This window comes from Pogona vitticeps, chromosome 4 (assembly GCF_051106095.1).
Source record: "Pogona vitticeps strain Pit_001003342236 chromosome 4, PviZW2.1, whole genome shotgun sequence".
In the NCBI taxonomy this organism is placed as follows: domain Eukaryota; kingdom Metazoa; phylum Chordata; class Lepidosauria; order Squamata; family Agamidae; genus Pogona; species Pogona vitticeps.
Genome location: NC_135786.1, coordinates 226,162,287 through 226,188,649, shown reverse-complemented (window position 1 = coordinate 226,188,649; position 26,363 = coordinate 226,162,287). Strand labels below are relative to the sequence as shown.

Below are 26,363 nucleotides of genomic sequence, written 5' to 3'. Positions count from 1 at the left end.
ATCCCTGGGGCTGTTGACTGGGAGAAGCAATCCCAGTCTTGCTAAACAAACATGGCATCAAACGGCGCCTTTTAACTCCCAAGCTTATCTCTCAGTCCTAATTATTGAAAACCGTAGTCTTTTTATGGGTCCAGAAAAGCTCTTTTAATATCTCGTGCGTCGGAAACGAGGTATAGTGACCCTCACAGGGCTTTCAAGGTGAGATATTTAAGGTGTTCTGCCCACCTCCTGGTGAGCTTCTGTGACTAATTAGTGATTTGAACCCAGGTCTCCTGAATCCTAGTCCCTCATTCTATTCACTATAATGGTGGATGTCCACTTTTAACACCTCTGTGGTCCTTTAATATTAAGGTATTACCTTATATACCTATACAAATATAAAGTGCTGTACATAGCATAAGGATAAAGGTATACTTGGTACTGGCTTTTTAAAAAATCAGCAGGACCTAAAACGCTGGAAAGGTGTTGGCAAGAAAATTTGAACAGTTTTTTAAAAATTTATTCAGTTTGTATACCGCCCATCTGACGTGCATCCACTCTGGGCGGCGCATAACGTGTGACCCTCTCTAAGAAAGGAACCACGCAGGAAAAAGTCGTGCTGTCCCTTTAAAGAATGGCACTTCCTGGGACGCTCCTTCCTCTTCCCTCTACTCTTTGGTCCCCGTTGCCATGTCTGGAGAGGGCGGAAACCGGAAGTAGCCGTCTCTTCGCCGAATTCGGGGCAGACACGTCGGAGGCAGGCGGGCCTCGCCCGCTATCCAACCTCGGAGCTTTCACCGTGGAAACAACTCCGGCGCCGGCAAGAAGGCGAGGGGGTGGTGGTGGAAAGGTCCGGCGTCCAGGCCTCGCGTCAGGTCCTCGGGGAGGGGAAGCGAAATGTCGGACCTCGGGGAGTGGTTCCGGAGTATCCCGCTCATCACTCGGTACTGGTTTGCGGGCTCCATCGCGGTTCCCCTCGTCGGCAAGTTAGGCCTCGTCAGCCCCGTCTACCTCTTCCTGTGGCCCGAAGCCTTTCTCAATCGCTTCCAGGTAGGGGGGGGGGTCCCCGGGACTACCGCTCCCGGCATGCGTAGCGCGCGCGCTAGAGCCGTTTCAAAGGCCCGGTCGTCGTCGCCCGCTTTTCGTCTTGAGGGGAAACATAGCTTTTTGAGATCGCTGGAGCCGCGTGGCAGGTTGGGAGTCGTCGTTGGTGGCTATCTTATTTACAGTATTCTGGAGAGGGAAGTGTCAACGTGGTCCCCTGAATTAGAGGAAACCTAATTAGATTTTTTTAAATCGAATCTCTGTTACTGTCTCCACGCAAGAATTGGAGGTTGTTGGAGGTTGTTCATGACTTTTGTGTACCTTGGCTCAGCAATCTCTGACACTCTCTCTCTAGATGTTGAGCTGGATCAATGTATTGGGAAAGCAGCTACCATGTTCTCTAGACCACTGGTTCTTAACCTTGGGTTACTCAGGAGTTTTGGACTGCAACTCCCAGAAGCCTTCACCACCTGCTGTGCTGACTGGTGTTTCTGGGAGTTGCAGTTCAAAAGCATCTCAGTGACAAATGTTAAGAACCACTGCTCTAGACTCACAAAGAGAGTATGGCTGAATAAGAAGCTGACGGCTTACACCAAAATCCAGGTTTAGAGAGCCTGTGCCCTGAGTACACTCCTGTATGTACTGCAGTGAGTCCTGGACCCTTTATGCACCGGCAGGAGAATAAGCTGAACACTTTCCATATGCATTGCCTCCGATGGATTTTTGCTATCACCCGGCAGGACAAAGTTCCAAATAGAGTAGTCCTAGAACGAGCTGGAATTTTTAGCATGTATACATTACTGAAACAGCGATGTCTACGCTGGCTCGGGCATGTCGTGAAAATGGCTCATGGTCAAATTCCAAAAGACCTCCTGTATGGAGGATTATGCTGGGAAACTGCCCCAGAGGGAGACCACAACTGCGATACAAGGACATCTGCAAGCGGGATCTGAAGGCCTTAGGAATGGACCTCAACAGATGGGAAACCTTGATGTCTGAAGCAGGCGATGCATCATGGCCTCTCCCAATTTGAAGAGACACTTGTCCAGCAGGCCCAGGCAAAGAGGCAGTCCCGAAACAAGCAAAATCAGGGAGCTGGACAGGGGACAGATTGTATTTGTCTTCAATGTGGAAGAGATTGTCACTCTCGAATTGGCCTTCTCAGCCACACTAGACGCTGTTCCAAGACCTCCATACAGAGCACGTTACCATAGTTTCTCGAGACTGAAGGATGCCTACACTAATTTGATTTTTTTTAAAAAAATCCCTCTTACAAGGGATGAGTTACTACTTTTGTCATTCTTTATAAAAAAAGGTTGGAGAACAAATGAAGCCACCAAGGGACTAAATCTGTGCAAGGAAGGCCACCAGGAGTAATTTTTCTTAGGAACAAGAGTTGCATTACCTCTCCTGGAAGTGTGGCACCTGCCAGGCTAATAAGAAATTTTAGGACTCAAATGTATAAGGAGAAGCAGAAGATGGAGTCTGAGTAGGGAGGGCACCTGTTTATCTGCTCCTTAAATGTATGACATTTATACCTAGCCTTTCTTCTGCAATGACATCTAGGGAACACCAACATTAAGGATCAATAAATAAGACGTGTGTCTTAAATTAATAATCCCTAAAGATGGTGGGAACAGAAATGTAGGCCCAGGGGAGTATATCACTGAACGCCTCTTGAAAGACATCTTCAGTGTCCTCTTAAAGATATATTCATCATCATCCATGAGAGCTGGAAGGGACCCCATAGATAATAGTATATGAGGGATTTCTAGGTGGTCTTCCACGTAAGTAGATATTGGCCTGCTTGACTTCAGCACGATAGCTGCAGGCTGCATCATCAGATCAAAGGAACGAAGCACTTGGATGGTTTTAGACCAAAAGATCAGAAACAGCCTAGTGTGTTTTACAGGATGTTTGTGAGTGTAAAATGGGTGTACTTCACGCATGTTGCCCTGAGCTCCTTGTCGAAAGGGTGGGCTGAAAATGCACAGGCACTCTAAAGAGAAGGCATTTTACTGGGAAACTAGCTAAAGCTTCATATTCTGATGTGTTCAGCTTGCAAGCGGAGAGAGGGATATGTTGAAACTCCATGGGGACATTTACAGTTGTATGGTTTCAACTTTTCCCTGCCCCCAACAAGTTCTGTTTGTGGCAGGTGCAAGGATATATATAAAAACATGTGGGTGGTGTCTGCTGTAATGATAGAAATGGTGTGTGCAGTGAGGGTGTTTTTCATGTACTTCTGAACTAGATCTTTGGTAAGAAAGGCATTTGACTTCTGTGTATAACATCTTCTGTCTCGTCACTAGCAAAATAACAGACATGCAGAATGTTTCTTTGTTACATGCAAAAGATGTAAATAGATTTTTCTAAACCGTCAGGTAGATGCTCATGTTTTTATAGGCACCAGTTTAGTGAAGAGGTTTTTTATGTTATCTGAACCTGGGCCAGTTTATTTTTTGCCTTATTCTCCATAAGCTGTTTTCTTGTTCAGAACTGCTTATATCCCTGTGACAAACCCAGACCTACTGGGATCTATCACACAGTTACTAAGCTGCCACCAACCATTCCCTATAATAAGTCACACAGACCAGGGATGGATTTTTAAACAATAAAAGAATAAGGTTTATTTTAAATACAAACAGGGTAAATAAAACAATCAGGTGAATAAAATAAAGTAACGTGGCTTATTCTCACACACACAAGCATACAGTTTGGTTCACCTAGAACCTTTAACTTAAAGCACAGACCCTGAACCCATCAGTTCTGGCTAACCAACAGACCCCTGAACCTTTCAGGCTGGTACTCTGACACACAGTAGTACCCTGTCAGACACCCAGACTCCCACAACAGCTTCTTCTTCCCCAGCTGCTGCTTCGTCCCAACCCAGTGTCTCACAGTCTGTCTCAGCATCTACTCTTCACCACACAGGCATCACATATTTATACAGTACAGCCCCTCCTCCTGATGTCCCGCCTTCCACTCCCCATAGGATGGAACTTTCCCTCCAAACCCATGACAGACAGGTAACATCAGTGCTGTTATGTAACACCTCCCCTCTTTATAAGTTGTTTTGTAGGGGGAAAGCTAAGGTGCTTTTCACCAAAAAAAACAACCTGTATAAAACACACCACAACAATTATACCTACCATATTATACTTACATATACTTATACCCCAAGTTAAACATAGCAAATAGACATTTAAACATTTATCATTTACATTACATCCATTTACCTTTATTAATACAAACCAATTTAAAACCAGGTACATTTTAACTTTTTGTTCTCATTATATACATATAGTCCATGTTCTTTCGCCGTCTTCAGTCTTCAGGTCTTCTTGATAAGGCGTCAGCAATACAGTTCACTGACCCTCTGACCACCTTCACTTCAAAGTCATAGTCCTGTAAGTTCAAAGCCCACCTCATAAGTTTGCTATTGTGGGTTTTCATTGTCTTTAACCATTGCAATGGTGAATGGTCAGTACACAGAATAAAATGTCTTCCCCAGATGTAAGGCTTGGCCTTCTGGATCGCGTAGACTATGGCCAAACACTCCTTCTCCACGGTTGCCAAATGTCTCTCACCTTTTTGAAGCTTCCTACTCAGGTAGGACACTGGATGCTGGTCACCATTCTCATCCTCCTGGCACAGAACTGCTCCTACCCCGGTGTTAGACGCATCGGTGTAGATGATGAACTCCCGGTCGAAGTCTGGAGCACGCAGGACTGGATAGTTGATTAGCGCCTCCTTCAACCTCTGGAACGCCGCCTCACAGTCGCTGGTCCACGGGATGCGGTCATCAGCCTTCTTCCTCGTCAGATCGGTCAGCGGAGCCGCAATCTCGCTAAACCTCGGGATGAACTTTCTGTAGTAGCCCACCAACCCAAGAAATGATTTGACTTTTCTCTTGGTGGTGGGTCTAGGCCAATCTCGAACAGCTTCTATTTTGGCCTCCAGGGGTTTTATCACTCCTCCCCCTACCATGTGACCCAAGTATTTTATTTCTGGGCTACCCAGCTGACACTTGCTGGCCTTTACCGTTAGCCCTGCTGCACTTAACCTCTGCAGCACTAACTCCAGGTGTATCAGGTGATCTTCCCAGGTATTACTGAAGATCCCTATGTCATCAATGTAGGCCACTGTAAAGTCACTGAGCCCTGCCAAGGTCTGGTCCATCAGCCTTTGGAATGTGGCTGGTGCATTTCTGAGACCAAAGCTCAGGACTCGAAACTCATAGAGACCAAAAGGGCTGCAAAAGGCAGTCTTTTCTTGATCCCTGGGATCAATTCTTAATTGCCAATATCCCTTTACCAGGTCCAATGATGAGATGAACCGACAACCCCCTATGGTTTCAATCAGGTTGTCTAGCCTGGGCATTGGGTAGGCATCAGGAGTGGTTACACGGTTTAACTTCCTGTAATCAACACAAAACCTAATGCTCCCATCAGGCTTGTCCACAAGGACTATTGGAGAGGACCAAGGGCTAGAAGAGGGGACGATTATGTTCTCCCTCAGCATTTCGTCCAGCTCCTTCCGCACCTTGTCCCTATAGGGTCCCGTTACTCGGTATGGGGATACTGCCTGCGGGGGTGCATCCCCTGTGTGGATCCGATGCATCACTCCCTTCACTATCCCCGGCTTGTTGGAAAACACCTGTTGATATTTGCTAAGCAGCATTTTTAGTTCTTGCTGCTGGTCTTGGGTGAGTGCAGGACTGATCTTTACCTCCTCTGGGTTGTATTTTACTTCCCCTCTACCCTCCCAGAAGGGTAATTCAGCTTCCTCACTCTCAGCTGCTTTTATCGCGAATAAAACCCTCTGTTCCCCTCTGTAGTAGGGTTTCAGGGCATTCACATGAACCACCCTCCTTGCTTGGTTCTCCTCCTGCTCTATAAGGTAGTTCAGGTCTGACATCTTGGAAATGACCCTATATGGTCCTGCCCATTTGAGCTGCAGTTTATTCTCTCTGCAGGGCCTAAGCCAAAGCACTTCCTCCCCTGGGTCAAAGTGCCTTTCTCTAGCTTTGTGGTCATACCATGTTTTCTGTCTGACCTTCTGAGCTTGCAGGTTTTCTGCTGCCAGCTCTAGATTTCTCCTTAGGTCATTCATCAAGGTGTCTATGTATGTCACAACGTCTTGTGGGTCATCCTGGGTGATCTGCTCCCAATTTTGTTTGATCAAATCAAGGGGCCCTTTCACCCCTAAGTGTGCAGCAGACATGTCAGAGTGACCCCTTTGTAAGCTCATGGGGCGATACTTTTCAGGTACCACCAGCTGACTTCTGATCCCATCTCCCCCTTTTGAGATATTCCTCAGGGTTTCTCTATATAAAATCCCCTTTTCCTCCAGAAATCTCACTGGGGTTTCAGGTGTTAACTGGGCGTCAGTCACCTGTTCAAAACACTTTTGGAGAGTGGCGTCTGCCTTTTGCTCCTGTCCAAATCTGCTGTCTGTGGTTAAGGTTTCCACCACAGCTTCTGAACTCCCCTCTGCTTCCGTCTCTGGCTCATCATTACCCCCCTGAACTGTCCCTGTGGTGGCTTGTGAGCGTGTAATCACTAGCACCCGTTTCACATGTTCAGCCAGGTCATTTCCCACGAGCACGGCTGCTGGCAGAGTCGATGAAATCGCTAGCCGCCAATCTCCCCTCCAGCCTTGAAAGTTGACAGGCACCTCTGCTACTGGCAGAGAGATTATCTGCCCCTCAATCCCTGCTACCTTTATGCTCTCATTTGGGATTATAAACTCCCTAGGGATGATATCTGGATGGCATAGGGTTACTTGGGAACAAGTGTCCCGCAGCCCCCTATACTGACGGTCAAGTATTCCTACGTCCACCCCTGCTGTCTCAAACAACTGAGAATCTGTTTTTATCAGCAAGCAGCGCTTTACCTCCAGAAGAGGACCATTTTCCTCAGCCTGATCAGCAGAGGCAGCTGTCCCAGACTGAGCAGCCATGGCAACAGGCTCCCTCTGTGACACTGAGCCTTGCTCTTTCTGGACACAGAACACAGCTTTTGGCTTGGTCCCACTAGAATTCTGAGGCACCATTCCTTTTAGCTGCTTTAATTTCTGACACTCTGAGATTAGATGACCCTTTCCCTGACAGAAATAACATTTTCTGGCGTATTTTGATTCTCTCTCATCTTGTTTTGGTTTTCCCTCCAAAATCTGAGGTCTTAGTTTCATATCTGAGGGCTTCCCTTCACCATGGGCCCCTCCCCCTTGCTGGCTTTTCCCTTTTATTCTCAAATCCAGCTCCTTTTGCTTGGCCTCAAACTCAGCCCTGATCTGTAAAATTTCTTCCTCAGCCCTAGCTTTTATCTCTTTTACTTTCTCTTCAGTCTTATCTCTGATTTCTTTTAATTTAATGTCTTTTTGCTGAGTATATTTTTCAAGATCTTGCTCACTTTGTCTGACCTGAGCCTCATACTTTTCCTTCTTTGACATTTCTTCCCCTGATAAATTGTTAATAAACTTATTTAGGAACTTCAATTCCAATTGTACCAGTCTAATTTGGTGTTTCAGTTCCATCTCTTTTATCCTCATGGCCATTCCCCTTTTCTTGGCATCTGCCTCTGCCTGACAGATTTCAGCTCTTTCTTTTCTTCTGATTTCCATTTCCCTCACCCTCAGTTCATGCTGTTGGGCTAGGAGTATTTTTCTGAGTTCTGGGTTCTGCTCTCCTGTGCTGTCACCTTGCACTGAGCCAAATTCATCCTCAGAACCCTGGTCAATCTGGGGGTCTTTCACTTCACTCATGTCTGCTACTTGGCTTCGAGTCAAGGGCATAACCCCCCCCTCAGAACAGGCTGCTTTAAAAGTCAAGCCTCAAAATAAAACGACCACTTTTTTCCTTCTTGCCTCAGAACCAGCTCTCCTAGAGATTGCTGCTGTTCTTCAGCACTAAATTTGCAACAGTATCGAGTCAGAGCCTACCCCCCTCTGCTGGGCCTCTCAGCTGGCAAGCTAGCTCGCTGTTGCTACGCAGTTTTGCCTCAGCGTTTTCCCGCCAAAATCAGGCTGCCTCAGAGCACCTTAATCTAAGTCTCCCCAGTTGGCACGTTCTTCTACTAGTGCACCTCCCCGTGAGGTACACCTAGAAGATTACCTACGCGCCTCAGACTGTTCCTGACTAGACCCCCCTTGCTCTGGGCACACTTGCCAAGGCTTTGCTGGACCGCTGGACAACTGGACCAGACGTATCCCACACGCTGGACACCAATCAATGTGACAAACCCAGACCTACTGGGATCTATCACACAGTTACTAAGCTGCCACCAACCATTCCCTATAATAAGTCACACAGACCAGGGATGGATTTTTAAACAATAAAAGAATAAGGTTTATTTTAAATACAAACAGGGTAAATAAAACAATCAGGTGAATAAAATAAAGTAACGTGGCTTATTCTCACACACACAAGCATACAGTTTGGTTCACCTAGAACCTTTAACTTAAAGCACAGACCCTGAACCCATCAGTTCTGGCTAACCAACAGACCCCTGAACCTTTCAGGCTGGTACTCTGACACACAGTAGTACCCTGTCAGACACCCAGACTCCCACAACAGCTTCTTCTTCCCCAGCTGCTGCTTCGTCCCAACCCAGTGTCTCACAGTCTGTCTCAGCATCTACTCTTCACCACACAGGCATCACATATTTATACAGTACAGCCCCTCCTCCTGATGTCCCGCCTTCCACTCCCCATAGGATGGAACTTTCCCTCCAAACCCATGACAGACAGGTAACATCAGTGCTGTTATGTAACAATCCCCTCATGCCAACTCTGTCTACTTTTTTTAAGAAATAAAAATGGCATTATGTACTGGTAACATCTTTACAAAAACAGAGCAACGTGAGGTCATTGACACAAGCAGTTGGGAGTGAATGATACAGTAGGTTTTATATCAGTTACCTGGTCTTGTTATTACTTTTCCTTACCAGTAAATGACAGAAACCATATATCTTCAGTTAAAGTACAGTGGGATAGGAATAGTGTCACATAAACCAATTTTAAAAACCATGCCTAATCAATTATTTTTCTTTCTTTCACTGACCTAAGCGTGTTTCTTGGTGACTACAAGAAGTAGAACAAGAGTTTAAATAAGTGTTTCAATGACTTACCATTCTATTTCATGGAAGTCTGTCAATTCATGACAGCAGAGTCGTGACACCTGTTTGACAAACTGCCTTTCTTGCCTATATGTGCAAGAGTTCCTTTCTGTTTCAAATTGAAATGCCACCTGGACTGGTAGTATAAGAAGCAGAGGCTGAAGGTCAGGATAGAAACTACACCATCCAATATGTTTGCACCTGAACATTTTTCGTGGAAGCCTCAGGCTTTTTATTTGGGAGAGATGCAGTTGCAAGGTCTCCCTGATATTTTCCTCCATCTTTGGAAATATATCCAGAACAGTTACTAGCATGCAAAAAAAGTTGCTTTGTTTTGATACTAGATAGGTTAAAGGAGAAGCCCCATTGACTATGGCTAGCATAAAACCACGAATTACTAACCTCTGAGTAGGTAAGTGGAAGAGGGTTCAGAATGCCCTTTTGCTTGCTTGCATGGAATTCCTTGTTGCTTACAATAAAAACATAGATTGCCAAATACAAGGGTATTTTTCTCAGCACAAAAGATAAAGGTACTGTGCCAGTGCTACTACTCTGACTAGAAAGTTACTTGGTGACTTGCACAGTGTAGCCATATGTGCCACTGTGAATAAGGGAGGGGGAGGTGTGATGAACTGACTGTTTTTCTGTGCGGGGAAAGTTCAGTGCATAAAGCTGTAGAACCATCTGCTTGGTTGACATAGAAGGGCGGAATTAGAACTAACATGTGAACTTGAGTGCACCATGGTACCAGTTGCTTACCAGTTTTTACCATCCGCCTCTCTGCATAATTAAAGGCTGTGATCCTCTGGACCAAGGTTTCACAATCCTTTTCACCACCGAGGGCAACATCTGAGACATACTGGGTGGGAAGCATGAATGCATGCATAATTCTTACCATTTTGGACGTTTTCCTTTGCCCAGTCTCCAAAGCTAGGCTCATTTCTGTACCCCATTTGCTCTGATGTACAGCAGCTTTTGGGCATGTGGAATGCAGCTTAGCTCTATGCATATCTCCTGCAGTGTGAGCCCTGTTGCCTTGTTTTGGGCATTCCACACGCATGACAGTTTTTGCATTTAAGGTTTACATATTTTGTTATTTAAATCCCTGTGGATTTAAAGGCATTGTTTCTCATCAGTAGCTGTATTCTGTTTGGAAAATTATACCACTGGTTTACTACAAGTTAAGAAATCAGCATGAGAATTTCTTGCTGCATGCTGAGTCACATGACAGGTATGTGATCCTAAATACAACAGTGTCTTTGCTTGTGACAGTTTGAGATTTACACTGAAGGGGTGATGGCCAGTGTTTAAAGAGAAGAACCACTTTTTCTGCTTAGCTGTTAAGCAGACCTCCTCTGCCACACAACAGCTGTTTGGATTCCTGTAGCAATTTTTCCCCTCCACTGCAAGAAAAAGTTAAGCTGCAGGAAGGGGCAGTAAACCAATCACCCCTAGCCCATACCCTGTTTCCCTGAAAATAAGACCTAACCTGAAAATAAGCCCTAGTATGATTTTTCAAGATGGTAGTAATATAAGCCCTACCCCAAAAATAAGTCCCAGTTAAGGGAAAGCCCACCCTCCACCACTGTGCAGCAACCAGATGACATGACTGTATTTGAATAAATAGATTGTTGTACAGCGGTGCCTCGCTTAACAATAATCCGTTCCAGGAAAATTGCCGTTAAGCGAAAACATCGTAAAACGAAATTAAAAACCCCATTGAAACGCATTGAAACCCGTTCAATGCGTTCCAGTGGGGTAAAAGCTCACCGTCCAACGAAGAACCTCCATACGGCGGCCTTTTTCGCTGCCTGTATAGTTAGGAATCCCTCCCTAAACACAGCGGGGAGCCATTTTAAGCACTGGTGGCCATTTTGAAACCACCAATCAGCTGTTAAAAAACATCGTTTTGCGAAGAATCGGTTCCCAAAGCAATCATCGCAAAGCGAAAAAACCCTATTTAGACCATTGTTTTGCGATCGCAATTACGATCACAAAAAGATCGTAATACAACGATTTCGTCGTAATGTGGGGCAATCGTTAAGCGAGGCACCACTGTACATGAAAAAAATAAAACATCCCCTGAAAATAAGCCCCAATGCATTTTTGGAGCAAAAATTAATATAAGACCCTTTCTTATTTTCAGGGAAAAGGTTATAAATTCATGCTGTGCACACTTACCTGGAGTAAGCACCATCAGACACAGTGGAACATATGTGCAAAGGCCTGTTCGGTCCAAGAATTTTCACACACACATAACAGTTTCTTCAGATGTGTTGGCTCAATTCTGAAACAAAGGCATTTTTTAAAAAGTAAACTACAGATGGGTGTAATGTGGGTGAATGTCCTCTTTTCTGTTGATTACATAGCTAGTGTGTCAGAAGCAAGACTATTTATGTGGCTATTGCTGCTTGCTCAGTTAGCAGTGCTGCTCTTGAAATGTGATTGATGGGTGCTTCTGTGGAGCAGGTGGAGAGGTAGGAAAGTTCATGCACGAGACAGGCTGTTGGGGCAACTCATACAAAATGGCATATGGAAGTCAACTAATCCCATGGCAATATGTTGTTTGTAGTTTCTGTGTCACTTGTAGAAGGAATCCTCAAGTAATAAATTGCCAGTGGTTTTCTGTAAGTTAACTACCTAAATAGCCTGCCTGCTTTTCCCTGAGGCTGACTTGAAGCGGGTTGGTGAAGCCCACTGAAAAATAACCCAGGCAGGTATAGACTGAATGATTAGGTGTGATTTGGAAAGGGTTTGATGCCACTAAAAATAGCTTTAGAGTTTTCATTATGTCCTGTTTGTTTGTTGTATTTTTGTGGGAAAATGTGGGTAAAGATAGTGACCTGTTTACAAAAACAGCCGTAATAGGCAAATAAATTTGTTTACAACATCTGAGTCAATTTTTTGCCCCCAGATGGATAGAAGTGGTGTACAGAATTGGATTACTGGCATTAACACATTCAGATTCCAGACTCAATGCAAAGAAAACATTAATCAGTGCTTTGAATAAATTGTATACTGCTAATCTAAACAAGCCGAGTTTACAACAAAGCACTGTAATGTAGAGTCCTGCTGTTCGTTCTGCCTGCTGTTCATGCTCTTGATTCTACCTACTGTATGCCATTAAAAAAAAAGCTGACCGCCGAAGAATTGATGCTTTTGAGTTGTGGTGCTGGAGGAGACTCTTGAGAGTCCCCTGGACTGCAAGGAGAGCAAACCTATCCATTCTAAAGGAAATCAACCCTGAGTGCTTACTGGAAGGACAGATCCAGAAGCTGAGGCTCCAATACTTTGGCCATCTCATGAGAAGAGAAGACTCCCTGGAAAAGACCCTGATGTTAGGAAAGTGTGAGGGCAAGAGGAGAAGGGGATGGCAGAGGACGAGATGGCTGAACATTGTCATCGAAGCGACCAACATGAATTTGACCAGAGTCTGGGAGGCAGTGGAAGACAGGAGGGCCTGGCGTGCTCTGGTCCATGGGGTCATGAAGGGTCGGACACAACTAAACGAATAAACAACAACAACAACATCAATGCCATTTTGTGCCTCTTTTTCCTTATCAGTTGGGTAGTGTTTTGCGATCACTGAGGGTGTTTAGGTGCCTTTTCAATATTTGGAAGTTGTTTGAAAAGCCTTTTATATGTCTGCAATTCAGTGATGCCGGATTATGGTTTATTAAAACAAAGGTTTAATTTTTCTTACTTCAAACAAATCATTGTTAAAAGGGAACACAATTTTGCCAAGATCAAGTGTGACACTGCTGTAAGTTAAAGCATGGAAGCAAACACTTCTAATCATTTTTGCAGCTGCACTGAAAGAGAACATGGGGTCAAAAGTCAGTTCTCTTTTTCTCTCATCACCTTCATAAATGTTCACAATATGTCATGGTTTTATTGTGATCTCTGAACTGACCCACTGGCTTCTTCTCCTGACTGTTGGAGATTCTCCTTAACACTCTCTGGTTTATGATCCATCATGCTGCCCAGATCAGATCGTCTTTTGTCACTGGAACTAGAAACATAACCCATTTTAATTACCAGATACACAGACTCTCTCCCAGATGTGATATTTTTCAAATGCTCAGAACAGACATGTCTTCTTTTGTTTCACTGTATCAGATGGTATTTTGGGGCTGCCCCACATTGTGATATTGCCTTATGTAAGCTTTTGTACCATTTAACTCACACTGGGATTTTTTTTTCTTTATGACCAGATATGGAGGCCACTGACTGCGACGTTCTATTTCCCTGTTGGACCAGGAACAGGGTTTCTTTACCTGGTGAACTTATATTTTTTGTATCAGTATTCATCACGACTGGAAACAGGTAACTAGCTGTCAGATATTTATTATTTTGTGAACATTATGGTGCAACTATGTTAATTAATTCAAACTCAACAACAATAATTTTTACTAGCTTTTCTGGCAAGGTGGATTTGGTTTAAGTAAGAATTAATTTCTATCAAGATTTGATTTTTAAAAACTGGATTTTTAAAAACTTAAATAAAAAAAATCAATTTGTGATTTAGATCAATTAAAAAAACTTGATTTTTAATCTACCTGTCTTCTGGATTGTTTTTGTAGCAGTAGGTACTAATTTGTCTCATAGTTTAGGAAAAAAATAGTTTTTCAGACATGCATTGAAGAAAGCCTTGCTTCTTGCAGGTTTTTTGAAACAAAGATGCCTCTTGTTTCTCTCTTTAAACGCGAGTTTTGGTTGCGCCCTGTGATATAATAATACCTCTGAATAGTCGTTCAGTTCTCCTTGGGGAAACATAGCAAAACAACTGCCTAGGTTTCAGCTCATGTTGCTGCCATGCTTTGTTCACAGGTGCTTTTGATGGAAGGCCTGCCGACTATATGTTCATGCTGCTTTTTAACTGGATCTGCATTCTTGTATCCTTTTCATTTGCCACCACCAGCATTTTGTGATATTAGAGTGTGGGGAGAGGAGCCCCAGAGGTGTTGTGCATCATACCTATAAGCCACAGCTTGCTTACTTTGAATCTTGGCTCAATCTTTAATTCGCTAAGTGGTCTTAGCTACTATTAATCCACCCTCCTTTTTGACCTTGTAATAATAGTAGCCTAACTTTTAGGGGGGGTGGGAGGGAGTAACTGTGAAGACAGAAAATGAAATAAAAATAATGCCTTATAAATGCAGAGTCTTATAATATGAGCATGGGAACATGTAACGGTAGGCCATTGTTTAAGGTTATGCCAATAAGCGCAATGAACTTGCAGGAAGCATAAGGGTTAGGGATTTCCTCTCCTCTGAAAATATTGTGATGAAATATAACCCAAAATTTACTTCTTGTGTCGCAGATTCCCGGCCCGTGATTATATGCACTAATTTAGAATAAGTTCTAGCTGTTTAAATAAACTGTCAAGGTAATTCTGAGTTTGAACTTGGTTTGTTTGGAATTTGAGAGGAATTTATTTTAAACTGCAGTTTCTGGGTTGCATGTAAGCAGTCCCATAGAACTGCTAAGGTGAAATTAAATTTTGACATATTCCACTTCCCAATTGAAGTTGATAATTGCTTTGAGTCATCATTTTAAATTGTAGTTTCCCGTTACATGGATACCTGTGTCAACATTCCCACTATACAGTGATGCCTCGCTTGACGAGGATAATTCATTCCATTCAAATCGCTGTTAAGCGAAATCCTCGTCAAGCAAAATTAAAAAAACCCCTTGAAATGCATTGAAAATCAGTTCAGTGTGTTCCAATGGGCGAAATACCTGCTCATTTTGCGAAGATCCACCATAGGGTGGCCATTTTCCAGTGCTTGTAGAGTGAGGAATCAGTCCTAAAGCACAGCGGGGAACCATTTTAGAGCCTCCAATCTGCTGTTTTAAAATTGTCGTCTAGGGAAAAATCGATTCCCGAATAAGGAAACTGATCATCGTTAAGTGATCGCAAAAACTTCATCGTAAAGCGGTTTCGTCGTTTAACGAGGTAATCGTTAAGCGAGGCACCACTGTATTCACAGTGCATCAGGCTTTCAGACCTTTCATCTAGCATAGGATTGTGTGTATATGTTTGGTTTTCCTTAAACAAACAATGAAAGATTACTGGCTTGGCAATGAATATGCAGGTAAGTAAATTTCTATTGTGACAGTGGCCTGGCTTACGAGGAACTGGTTTCCTGCAGTACTACTTGTACTTTAATGGCAGGATCAAACTTTCATGGACCATGACATATGGAAGTGTGTGCACAGTTCACTACTTTCCCATCTAAATCAACATAGTGGCAGGAGAAAAAGATCTGTATCTGTTGATAAATATTTGGAAGGATAGCCAAAGAAAACATTTAATGTGTCATTTGAATTTGACTGCTTTCCAATTTATAATATGATTTGTGTGTATTTTGTATTTCTCTATGTGCAGTGAAGCAGAAAGTCCTGTGAGAAAGAGTCCTAAGAAAATATGACTGCCTGAAAGCAATAAAACTATGTCTTAGTGTTGCCTTGGGCGTGTGTAATTCAATCCCTTTTTTCTCCAGCATGACTGTGAGACGACTGGAAATGTTTGCTTCTGTTTTTAACTCACTGCTCTTTAGTATAGTATTCAAACGGAAACATAAAATCTGGGTAGCGTTAACTGTGATTTGCTAAAGCAAGCCAACGTTCAGGCCTTGACTAAAGAAGCCGGTTTGTTTTTAAGGAGCTGAAGGTCTCTTTGTAACACTAGAAAACTGAAAGCAGAAGCAAAAGATTCTGATGTTGTGGTTGACCTGAAGAAATGGGCATGGTTAAGCCAGAGACTCATTCACATAATGATAGATTATTATTTATGGTTAAATCCAAATGCAGTCTATGAGTCCTGTATTTATATGGCCGTGGGAATCTGTGGCTGTGCTAGGACATTGCTTTCAAGCCAGGTTTCATGTAATTATCATGAGACCGAAGTGGGCTGTTTTAGAAGGCATGGTGCCTATTTTCTATCCTGCGTGGACTGTCCTAGCCTCTCCTGGCTAAATCAGAAGTGAGTTGGAAAATCACCTTTTTGTTTTCTTTTTAAAATCTGTGGTTATTTGTTTATATTGGTAAAACTAGATGTATGGAAATGCCATATTTCAGAGGAAAATTGAAAAATTCTGCACTCCTCTCAATAATTTTCTTTCCTTCTTCTGCAGTTGCTGATGATTCCCTTGATTATGTCTGTGCTTTATGTTTGGGCCCAGCTAAACCGAGACATGATGGTGTCATTTTGGTTTGGGACACGGTTTAAGGTAAGGCTAAATGGCAGAACTTTTCTTCTTCAGAGCTTTTTGCCGAAATCAGTGGAGTTCACCTGTCTCACGACAGGAGAACGGGAAGGGAGACATTCTCTCCTGCAGCCAAATCTCCAGACTACTGAAGGAATGCCGGCATTGGTGATCTTCCTGCTGCAAGTTTTTCCAAGTTTTAAGTAGGATGGAATTGAGGCTTGTTCACGTTATGTTTATGGATCGATGTACTACACTTTGAGAAAGGAGTACCTAGAACTTCCCTTTGGCCTTCATTTGCTATTTTCCGCAGAAAAGAGGGTCTTGCTTATATGTAGGCCCTGTACATGAGCAAGGGGACTGGAAAATAGGAATCCTTTTTCCTGCAGAAAGCCTGTGTAGGAGCAGAAATGTCTTTACAGACATGCTACTTTCCACATATAGAAAGTAATGTCGGAGAGGGGAGGGGCTAGCTGCTGGCAATCCTCCCTGAATGTAATATGTTTATGCGCCATGCATGGTAGGAGTTATGTGTTTTTATACCCCTGCTGCCTGTATTCTAGAAAAAAAATATTCAAGCTTGAATGTAAAGGATCCCATTTAGTTCCATGTCCTTCGACGTGAACTAAGGAATTGCCTTTGAAGGATTCTGAAGCAGGTTACGACCCAATAGCGTACTTTCATTTCCTTGTGCATAACAAACCCATACACATTCTTGTCTTCCTAGGCATGCTATCTACCATGGGTTATTCTGGGGTTCAACTATATCATTGGAGGCTCGTAAGTATTTCCTGGTACTGTAGGTTAGAATGGACATACAAACATTTTTGTGTTGCATTACCAGTGGGTTCCTCTGAGCTCATAAAGGGCACTTTATACTGGGGAAAACCCTGCTCTGGGTGAGGTTCCGGTCCTTCTATTTTCAAATAGAAGGTAGGTATAAAAATGAAGAGAATCCCTAAAGCAAGCACCTCACTCATCAGCCTTCCCTAATCTTATCCAGAGCTTGGAAACGTTATAGGAAAAAGAAGCAGGTTATCACTTGTGAATAACACTGTAGCATTGTTTGCAAGCAGGGGTTTACTTTGCAATTGATTAAAAAACAAACAAACAGAACATATGAAAAATAAAAATGTTTTCAAATGTTCTCAGCTGTGCACAAAACCCCATAGTTTGTTTTTGCCAGAAGTCTTGAAATTAGTGATCATGGCCATTGATACTTTTTTAAAAAAGTAACAAATGTTGACATTACTTTTACTATGTTGCTAAAGAGCTCACATTTGTGTACTGAACATACTCAACTGAAAGAATCCGGATTATCGCTGAGTTGGAACCATTCACACTGTATGATTAACAAGTCTTAAAAGCAAAGTGTAACATTTATTCTGTCCAGAACTAGGAAACGTAACTTTTGAAAAGTCATGTATTACTTGTTGGACACTGACTGAGATCCTGTTGATTCATGTAGTAAATTGCACAAAAGGAGGCCCACTGAATCAGTGGGGATTTAGTGAGTCAATTCCTCTATAGGTTCCATTGATTCCAATGGGCTTGCTCTTAATTGCAATTTATTATGCTAAAATAAGGCACAGTAGGTCCATTTGAACACATGGAGGAGTTGACTCACTAAATCCTTACTGACATAGTGGGCCTACTCTATTGCTGTTTACTACACTAACTGACAGGGGTTTGGCCATCTATTGGCTCTGATTGGAATGTAACTTGATCTGTTACTAGCAACTTGGGAGCAATTGGTACTATAATGTCTTGACACTGTGGGGGGGAGTGAGTGGGTTGGCTTTTTTAAATAAAGGTCTCTGTTCCTCCAGTGTTGTCACTAAATCTGTTGTGCTGCTGTTGAAAACATGTTCTTCAACCAAAAAGTGAGCTGTATAAGAAGTTGGCAGCTGCCTGCCCTGCATGGTTAATTGCTCACCAGGAGATCTCCTGGATACACTAATAGCCTTGTAAACAAGGCACATGGGTTGTCCATCACCCCTTTGCTTCGGTGGAATTTCTGTAGCCCTATGGAGCTCCAAATCTATCATGACCACTGAGTTGCAGCAGGACTCTTATTTGTTTTGTAACTGTCCGTTTTCTATAATGTTTTTTTCCTGTCCCCTGCAGTATCATCAATGAGTTGGTTGGCAACTTGGTTGGCCATCTGTACTTTTTCTTGATGTTCAAATATCCAGTGGACTTAGGAGGAAGACATTTCTTGTCAACACCTCAGTTTCTGTAAGTTGGCTGAAGTTTTTCCATTAAAAAAGAAAAAGATCAATCTTGCTGACTTGGAAACACTGAGCTGGAATTGATCAGTTGAAAAGAATACACAGTGTTTCCCAGGTTCATAGTTAGTCCATACTTAGTCCATTGGTACAATTGAATGCTTTCCTGTCAGAGTTGCTGTGGCTCTATTGCTATCCGAGCTGGGACTTTCTTCTTCACTGTGTCGGGCAGCTTCATGGGAGCCCCATAAATGGCCTTGGAGGAAGATAAAATTAGTGGATGGTGTGTACTCTGCTCATCCATACACCGAGAGAACAGAAAAAGAGCTAGAAAGCACAAGAGCACTACACAAAGAAAATGAAGCACTTAGACTCTCAGAGGTAAAGAATATGAAGAAGACAGGGTGAGAGCAGCGAGAGAGAGGTGTTTACACATAGATTTCAACTAAGAAACATAATCGGAAAGGATTGTGAATGAGTGCATCTGTTATTTTTCAGTATGTGATTATATCCTTGTTTTATCCCAGTTCAAAGCCAAATGATAAGATTTATCCACATGTTTTTCTGATTATGGAGAGTTGCAATATTCTTTGAGAGCTGTAGGAGCCGTAGAACCATCAAGATGCTTGTTTTATATGTAACCAATAGGAAGGTCCCTAGGTTAACACCTATTACAGTCATGGCCAAAAATATTGGCACCCTTGCAATTCTGTCAGAGAATGCAACCCTTTTCTCAGAAAATTGTTGCAGTTGCAAATGTTTTGGAACTCACGTGTTCAGTTCTTTGGTTTGCTTTGGAACAACACACACACAAAAAAAAAAACAGAAGAAGTCAAATCTGATACAATCCCATACAGAAACCCAAAAATGCACTGGCCAAAATTATTGGCATCCTGTCTAAATTGTAAGAAATAATTGCTTTTCAAGCATGTGATGTTCCTTTAATTTGTAAGAGGTGTGAGCTATATAGTAATGACGCTTCCAACCAGTTAAGATGGAGAAAAGTTAACTCAGCCTTTGTGTTGTGTGTGACACTGAGCATGGAGAAAAGGTTGAAGTGTAAAGAGTTGTCTATGGATTTGAGAGAAAAAATTGTGGAAAAACATAGACAATCTCAAGGCTGCAAGCCCATCTCCAGAGATCTTAATGTTCCAGTGTCCACTGTGCAATATCATCAAGAGGTTTAGCTAACCTCCCCGGACGTGGACGGAAGAACAAAACTACTGAAAAATTACATTGTTCGAATGGTGGATACAGAACCCAGATTAGCTTCCCAACAATTTCAAGCTGATCTGCAGACACAGGATACAACAGTGTCAACTCGCACTGTCCGTCACCATCTGAATGAAAAGAGACACTGTGGTGGGAGACCCAGGAGGACACCACTGCTGACACAAAAGCATAAAAAAGCAAGACTGAAGTATGCCAAAACTTATGTGACAAAACCACAATCCTGAGAGAACATACTGTGGACAGATGAGACAGAAGCAGAGCTTGTAGAAAAGGACATCATGGCACTGTTTACAGAAAAAGAAATGAGGCATTCCAAGAAAAGAACACAGCCCCTACAGTCAAACATAGTGGAGGTTCACAGATGTTCTGGGGTTGCTTTGCTGCTTCTGGCACTGGATGCCTTGACCATGTGAATGATATCATGAAATCTGATGATTACCAAAGAGTTTTGGGGCGCAACGTAGTGGCCCGTGTCAGAAAGCTGCGTCTCCACCAGATGTCATGGGTCTTCCAGCAGGACAATGACCTGAAACACACTTCAAAAAGCAGTCAGAAATGGTTACAAACAAAGCACTGGAGAGTTCTGAAATGGCCAGCAATACGTCCAGACCTGAATCCTGTAGAACACCTGTGGAGAGATCAGAAAACAGCAGTTGGGAGAAGGCATCCTTCAAATCTGCAGGCCATGGAGCAGTTTGCAAAAGAAGAGTGGTCCAAAAATCCAGTAGAGAGGTGTAAGAAACTCATTCGTGGTTACAGGAAGCGATTGATTTCAGTTTTTTTTTTCCAAAGCGGGTGCTATCAAATATTAAGTACAGGGTGCCAATATTTTTGGCCATGACTGTAATTTAGTAAAAAGCAGTGGATTTTTTTCTTTTTGCTAAACTAGGAAGGACAACCCCTCTGCAATTCCTGTTGGGCTCTAATACTTATTTTTATTTATTTTATTCAAAATATTTTTACCCCACCTTTCTCCTTAAAAAGGATCCAAAGTGGCTTACATAATTGAAAGACATTATTTAAAGTTGAAAACAATGAATATACAATATGAGTTATGTGAGAGATACTCAAGAACTTAAAGAGATAGACAGTGGAGAATTAGAAAGTGAAGTACAAACAATGGAAAACTTTATTAGGATTTATACAGGATGTTTCCCTAGATTTAAAAAATGAGATTGATCCAACAAAAATTTTAATGGACATTGGACTCCAGAATGGTCGTTTAAGAAGGGGATTGTCAAACTCTCTCAGATGTTGGAAATGTAGTACTGTACTGGAAATGCATCCTTGATGCAGGATCTGGGCTTGTCCAGAAATTCATTTGACAGGCAAAAGGAGCAATGCATTGAAGCTAAAAAATGCCTCCCTGGATTAAATTTAGTGGTGGGGCTTTTTTGGGGTGATGCTTTTGATTGTAATGTTAGGAAACTCTGGCAGAATATTCCACAGAATCCTCCTGCCATACATAATCATGTAAAGGCAATCATGCAAGCTGGCCTATCTTGTTAGCAGGTGGTCCCCCCACACTCCCCACATTGATTGATAAGCAAAAATGATGGCACATCTAGTATTACAGAAGACAAGCCAAAGGGGAAAACTAATTTGTGCAACTTTCTTCATACAGCTGTTTCCCCCCCCCCCCAATTTGGTCATTGAATATGTTACAGCTGGAGATGGGACTTTCGTATTCATATCCCTGGGAATATGAATACGAAGTGTGGCACCACAGGTGCCATGGAGATCCATTCCCTCTCCCAAGAAGCAACCCGGTTTACTCACTGGACTCTACGCAGTGGGCATGTCCATCAACAGCAACATTGCACCAGTTGTGGAAATAGCCAAACTGTCTCTGACCTCTCCAGTGAGGAGGCGGGACGATGAGTATCCCTGCTCAGCTGCTGAGTGGTTGGCTGTGCAGGAAGGTGGGGCAGAGCTGGTTGGACGGCTTCTGCAAGAGGCACAATGTCGGACTGATGGATGTGCGCGCTGTGTGGAGGCCCGTGAGTGGACCAGGATGGTTCTGGGGGGAAGGAATGAACCTCTGTGGCTTCTGTGGTACTGCACCCCAGGGATATGAATATGAAGCTTCCATCTCTAGTTACAGATTTCACTGCACCTTGTGGTCAGTTGCTTGTTCTTCAGTGGTTAAAGGTTAATGAGTGTCTAAGCTGCTTGATCAGGGTGATGCTGCACAGGTGTGTGTTTCTGAATAGCTCTTTTGCCTCTAGGTACAACTGGCTGCCCAACAGAAGAGGAGGAGTGTCAGGATTCGGTGTGCCGCCTGCGAGTATGCGCAGGCCAGCAGACAATCGCCAGGGCGAGGGACGACACAACTGGGGTCAGGGCTTTCGGCTAGGCGATCAGTGAAAAAAAACGTTCTGCTGCTTTTCCTTTTTTTCTTTGTTGCGTGTGTGAGAAGAAACCTCTTCCACAAGGGAACGACTCCTCCTGTGGAGTGTGCTCAAGGACCAGGTTTGCTCTAGCACTGTTGGGTCTGACCCATTTTTTTTTTTATTTCATCTGCTCCTGGTGGAAGATGACACAACTGAAGGCACAAGATAGATTTTACTCCAGGCTCTTGAATAGTGCTCCACTCAATGCTGCCATTAAAAAGAAAACTAATTTTTAATATTCTCTAGTACAGTGTAATTTCTCTTCTGGCTCTCTCCTCAAGTGAATTAACACCATTCTGTCTGCCTTGCAAGCCTCACTTAGTCAGAAGCTTAGAGTCCTTTTAAGTATCTACATTTTTGCTCACAGATACCTCCAAGACCTCTCTTTCCAGTGTAAAAGGGATAATTACAAGTTCAGAGGCCCTTAGAGGATCTATAATGCTATCTTTTCTTTAGCAGGAACAATTTTTGTTTAATTTGGGGAGATAAGTACTACTTGATCAATTCAGATTTGTCTAAGCTAGGAGAGATACCTGTACTAATTTGAGTGACTGAAACAGAAGAAGGGAACGAAGGCTGGCTTTCATTTGGAAAAGTTGTTCCAGCTACTTACATGCATCTGTCAGCTCACATTGGAGCAAGTCCTATTGAACTTTGCAAGGCTTGCTTCTGAGCAGAATGCACAGGATTCAGATGAAATCTGTAAGAAAATAGCTTTGGGGCTCGCATGTAAAATTGAAAAGAATGATAAGTTGTTCAGGTCTAGCAAAAGTGCAAAATGACTGCAGAACTGTTGGGTGATTAAAACAAATTCTTCTTTTGCTAAAAAGTGAGGCACAGCTAGAATTGGGTTGCTTGTTTCAATAAAATAGATAGCGTCTTCCTTTCTCCTTGACCAGTCTTTCATACCAGAAGAATAGATGTATACTTATGTTCCTTTTGGAAACAGATGTGCAATTTTATTGTAAGAAGTAAGTGTGGTATCACAGCACATGGAGGTGTGGATGACTTGTTATATGGGGGCAGTGTTGATACTCTTGGGTTGGCATACTTGGGTGATGGGAAGATACCTTATTTTGCTAAGCTGGTGGGTCCTTCTGTCCTCAGAAGTGGCTGTTTCTTTAGCTTAACAGCAATTGAGCAGTGTGGTTTATCATACCAACCCCAAAAACATCACAGCAATTCTGGTCTAATTCTCACCTTCCCCAAGATTGCATTCCTTCAGTGTTCGATATGGAAAATGGGGCCGATGACTTCATCCAGTTATACTCGTACAGATGTTACTTTCTATAGCACTGCATAAATGGGAAGTACTCCTTACATACTCCTTAGGTAACTTGTACTGATACCCCACAGGGTCCTTCGAGTTTATAGTTGGTGGTGGGTCTGAGCTGGGAAGAGGGAGTGGCATACTCCCCTGATTTTATTCTGTTTTTGACTGGTTCCAGGAAGTCCAAACATAAACCCATGGTGGTTGAAGAAAGCAGAAATCTTGGAGTGGTATCTCTAAAAAGGTGTACATATGAGAAATCATTAGAACTGTTTTTATGATAATAAATCTTATAATGGTTCCTGCCTCAGTTTTTATTTATATTTTTTAATAACATGACAGATGGCCCGAAAGCTCAGAATAGTCATTGTTTCATTAGTTCTGGCCTGTGGACTGCAGGAATAAAAATCAAATTTTTATTGGACAGCCTACCACAGATTGGCATTTCCTAAAGGTTGGACTGAAATTTCCATCATCTCTAACCAGTATGGCTGCAGCAGCTGGGGGTGATGTACGTTTTAGACCAGGGGTAGATAATATTGATATTGCCAAGGGCCAGAGTTCAGACAGGCCAACAGCTCAGGGGCTGCTCTCCAAAGCTGATATAGGCAAAGTTATGGCAGATTAGGTGAGTTATTTTTTTCTTCTCATTTTTTACTTTTCTAAGGTGCACAACCAGGGATACATTGCCGTCTTAATTAGTGGCAGTCCCCCATAAGGTATGTGATAGCACTTTTGCATCTGGAAACAGTCAGTGGGATTCTGACTGATATGTACTGTAATTAATGTAATGCAAGATACTAATTAATAATTAATGCAAGACATTAATTAATAAAGGCTGCACATTACATGAATTATATCAGTTGCTTCCCACTCCCTTTCCTAGTTTCATGTTGGCAGTTTAGAGCCGAGTTGATCTTACTCATCTCATTTGGTAATGAAGTGTTGCTTGCCAGTTAGTTTTTGTTTAAAATTGCACTTCTGAGGCTGAATTGTACTCTAATTGTATAAGGATGCCTGTAATTGGTTTATTTTCTCTTTGGAATGTGAGGGGGGAAAAAACAAGACAGTCTCCAATGAACATGGAAGGAAGTCTTAATTCTCTTTGTTCTTTCTGGACATGGCCTTCTCTGTTATTCCAGGAAGTAAATACATCAATTGAAGACTTCCTTATATAATTAATAAAGGCATGGAACTGCAATATTTTAGAAAAAACACCGAAGTGTTAGAACAGTGCTGAGTTACTAAATAAAAGATACTAAACATTAAATCATTGCCATGAAGGTGAGAAAGTAACCTGAGACATCGAAGTTGATGATTTTGAGTGTTGGAACATTTGTACCAATGATTTTAAGGAATTTTTAAAATGAATACTTGTGATGCATCTTGCAAGGGCTGGAAAAAAATGATTTATATGGTTGCCTGTTGCCCATCTCTGCTGCCGACTAACATCTGGAGTGCACCAGTTTCAGGAAGGGTTCTTTCTCACTTATTGTGGTTAAGTTTTGTAGTGACAGAGATCACCTCATAAATTTGAACTCTGTGGCCAAAACCCAGTTATGTAGTGGTAGGATTTGTAGTAGCTTCTTGCTGACAGTTCATGAATCCCCACCTGCACTTTTGGGCACATGCCCGGAAATCAAGATAGTTGGTGAGATGCTGCTGCATATTAATACTGCTTACCTTCCTCACGTGTAACTAAACAACAGGATTTTGCCTGCCTTTTTGCAGCAGGAACCACTGTAGCAAAATCTGTATGCAGTGCCATTCTTTCCCATGGTTAATTTTATTTTCTGAATCTGCAAGAATTGTGTATGTGAACTTTGTCCAAAGTCAGGATATTGGCTACAAAAGCAGGATCTTGTTGGAAAGCAAAGAGCCACTTCAAGAATCTGGATTCTGCTTGTTGTATAGTCTAGAAATTCAATACAACATTGTGTGAGGTACTTTTTTGTCAATCTGTAACCCATCAGTGAGAGCTGGACCGTAAAGAAGGCTGACTGCTGAAGAATTGATGCTTTTGAATTGTGATGCTGGAGGGAGACTCTTGAGAGTCCCCTGGACTGCAAGGAGAACAAAGCTATCTGTTCTGAAGGAAATCAACCCTGAGTGCTCACTGGAAGGACAGATCCTGAAGCTGAGGCTCCAGTATTTTGGCCATCTCATGAGAAGAGGAGACTCCCTGGAAAAGACCCTGATGTTGGGAAAGTGTGAAGGCAAGAGGAGGGGACGGCAGAAGACGAGATGGTTGGACAGTGTCACTGAAGCAACCAACATGAATTTGACCCAACTCTGGGAGGCAGTGGAAGACAGGAGGGCCTGGCCTGCTCTGGTCCATGGGGTCATGAAGAGTCGGACACAACTCAACTAAACAACAAAAGTGTGTTTAACCCAGTACTTTGCATTGGTCCAATAATGATATCATGTGACCTTGCTGGATGTCCAAAACTCTTAGCATCACTTTGATTTGTTCACCTGAAACACTTGCCTAGCTTTACCAGTTTTCCAGGTCACACTGGCAATGGCTGGTCTCATTATGAAATGAGCTCTTCTGTTCTTTGGTATAGAGAACATCTTTTTGTAACAATTCTTTCTCATTGGTGATACTTTAAATTAAAGTTGGAAAACTGTATTCCGCTTTGGTGTTTGCCTTGGCTTCACACACCCTTGAGTTATTGTGTTCAGTTTCAAAGGATCTTCTTCAGACCAACTCCCAAGTTGTTGGGGTTGCTTTCTAAGTACCAGGAAAATAGTTTCCGTACAATCAAGTTGGAATAAACTTAAAAGTAATCCTACTCGAGCTTTCAAGGTATGAGATAATAAAGAGTACTAGTTCCACCCCCTCCTGCCCCCCAAATTTCCATGGCTTGAGCGGGGATTCAAAC

At 42.7% G+C, this 26,363-nt stretch overlaps 1 protein-coding gene across 2 annotated transcripts; it reads left to right on the top strand.

The window, feature by feature from the left end:
• Positions 1-714: 714 nt before the first annotated feature.
• Positions 715-23,779, top strand: DERL1 (derlin 1). Of its 2 annotated transcripts, none has more exons than XM_020796531.3 (8): positions 715-1,029; positions 13,358-13,469; positions 13,974-14,038; positions 15,215-15,241; positions 16,283-16,378; positions 17,082-17,134; positions 18,482-18,592; positions 22,044-23,779. In XM_020796531.3, exons 1-8 carry the CDS (start codon positions 877-879, stop codon positions 22,180-22,182), a joined length of 756 nt encoding a protein of 251 aa, XP_020652190.2. In that variant the 5' UTR covers positions 715-876; the 3' UTR covers positions 22,183-23,779. The 2 variants fall into 2 exon arrangements, with proteins under 2 accessions (XP_020652190.2, XP_072855394.1); XM_072999293.2 differs by lacking the exon at positions 715-1,029 and adding an exon at positions 1,069-1,172.
• Positions 23,780-26,363: the final 2,584 nt, after the last annotated feature.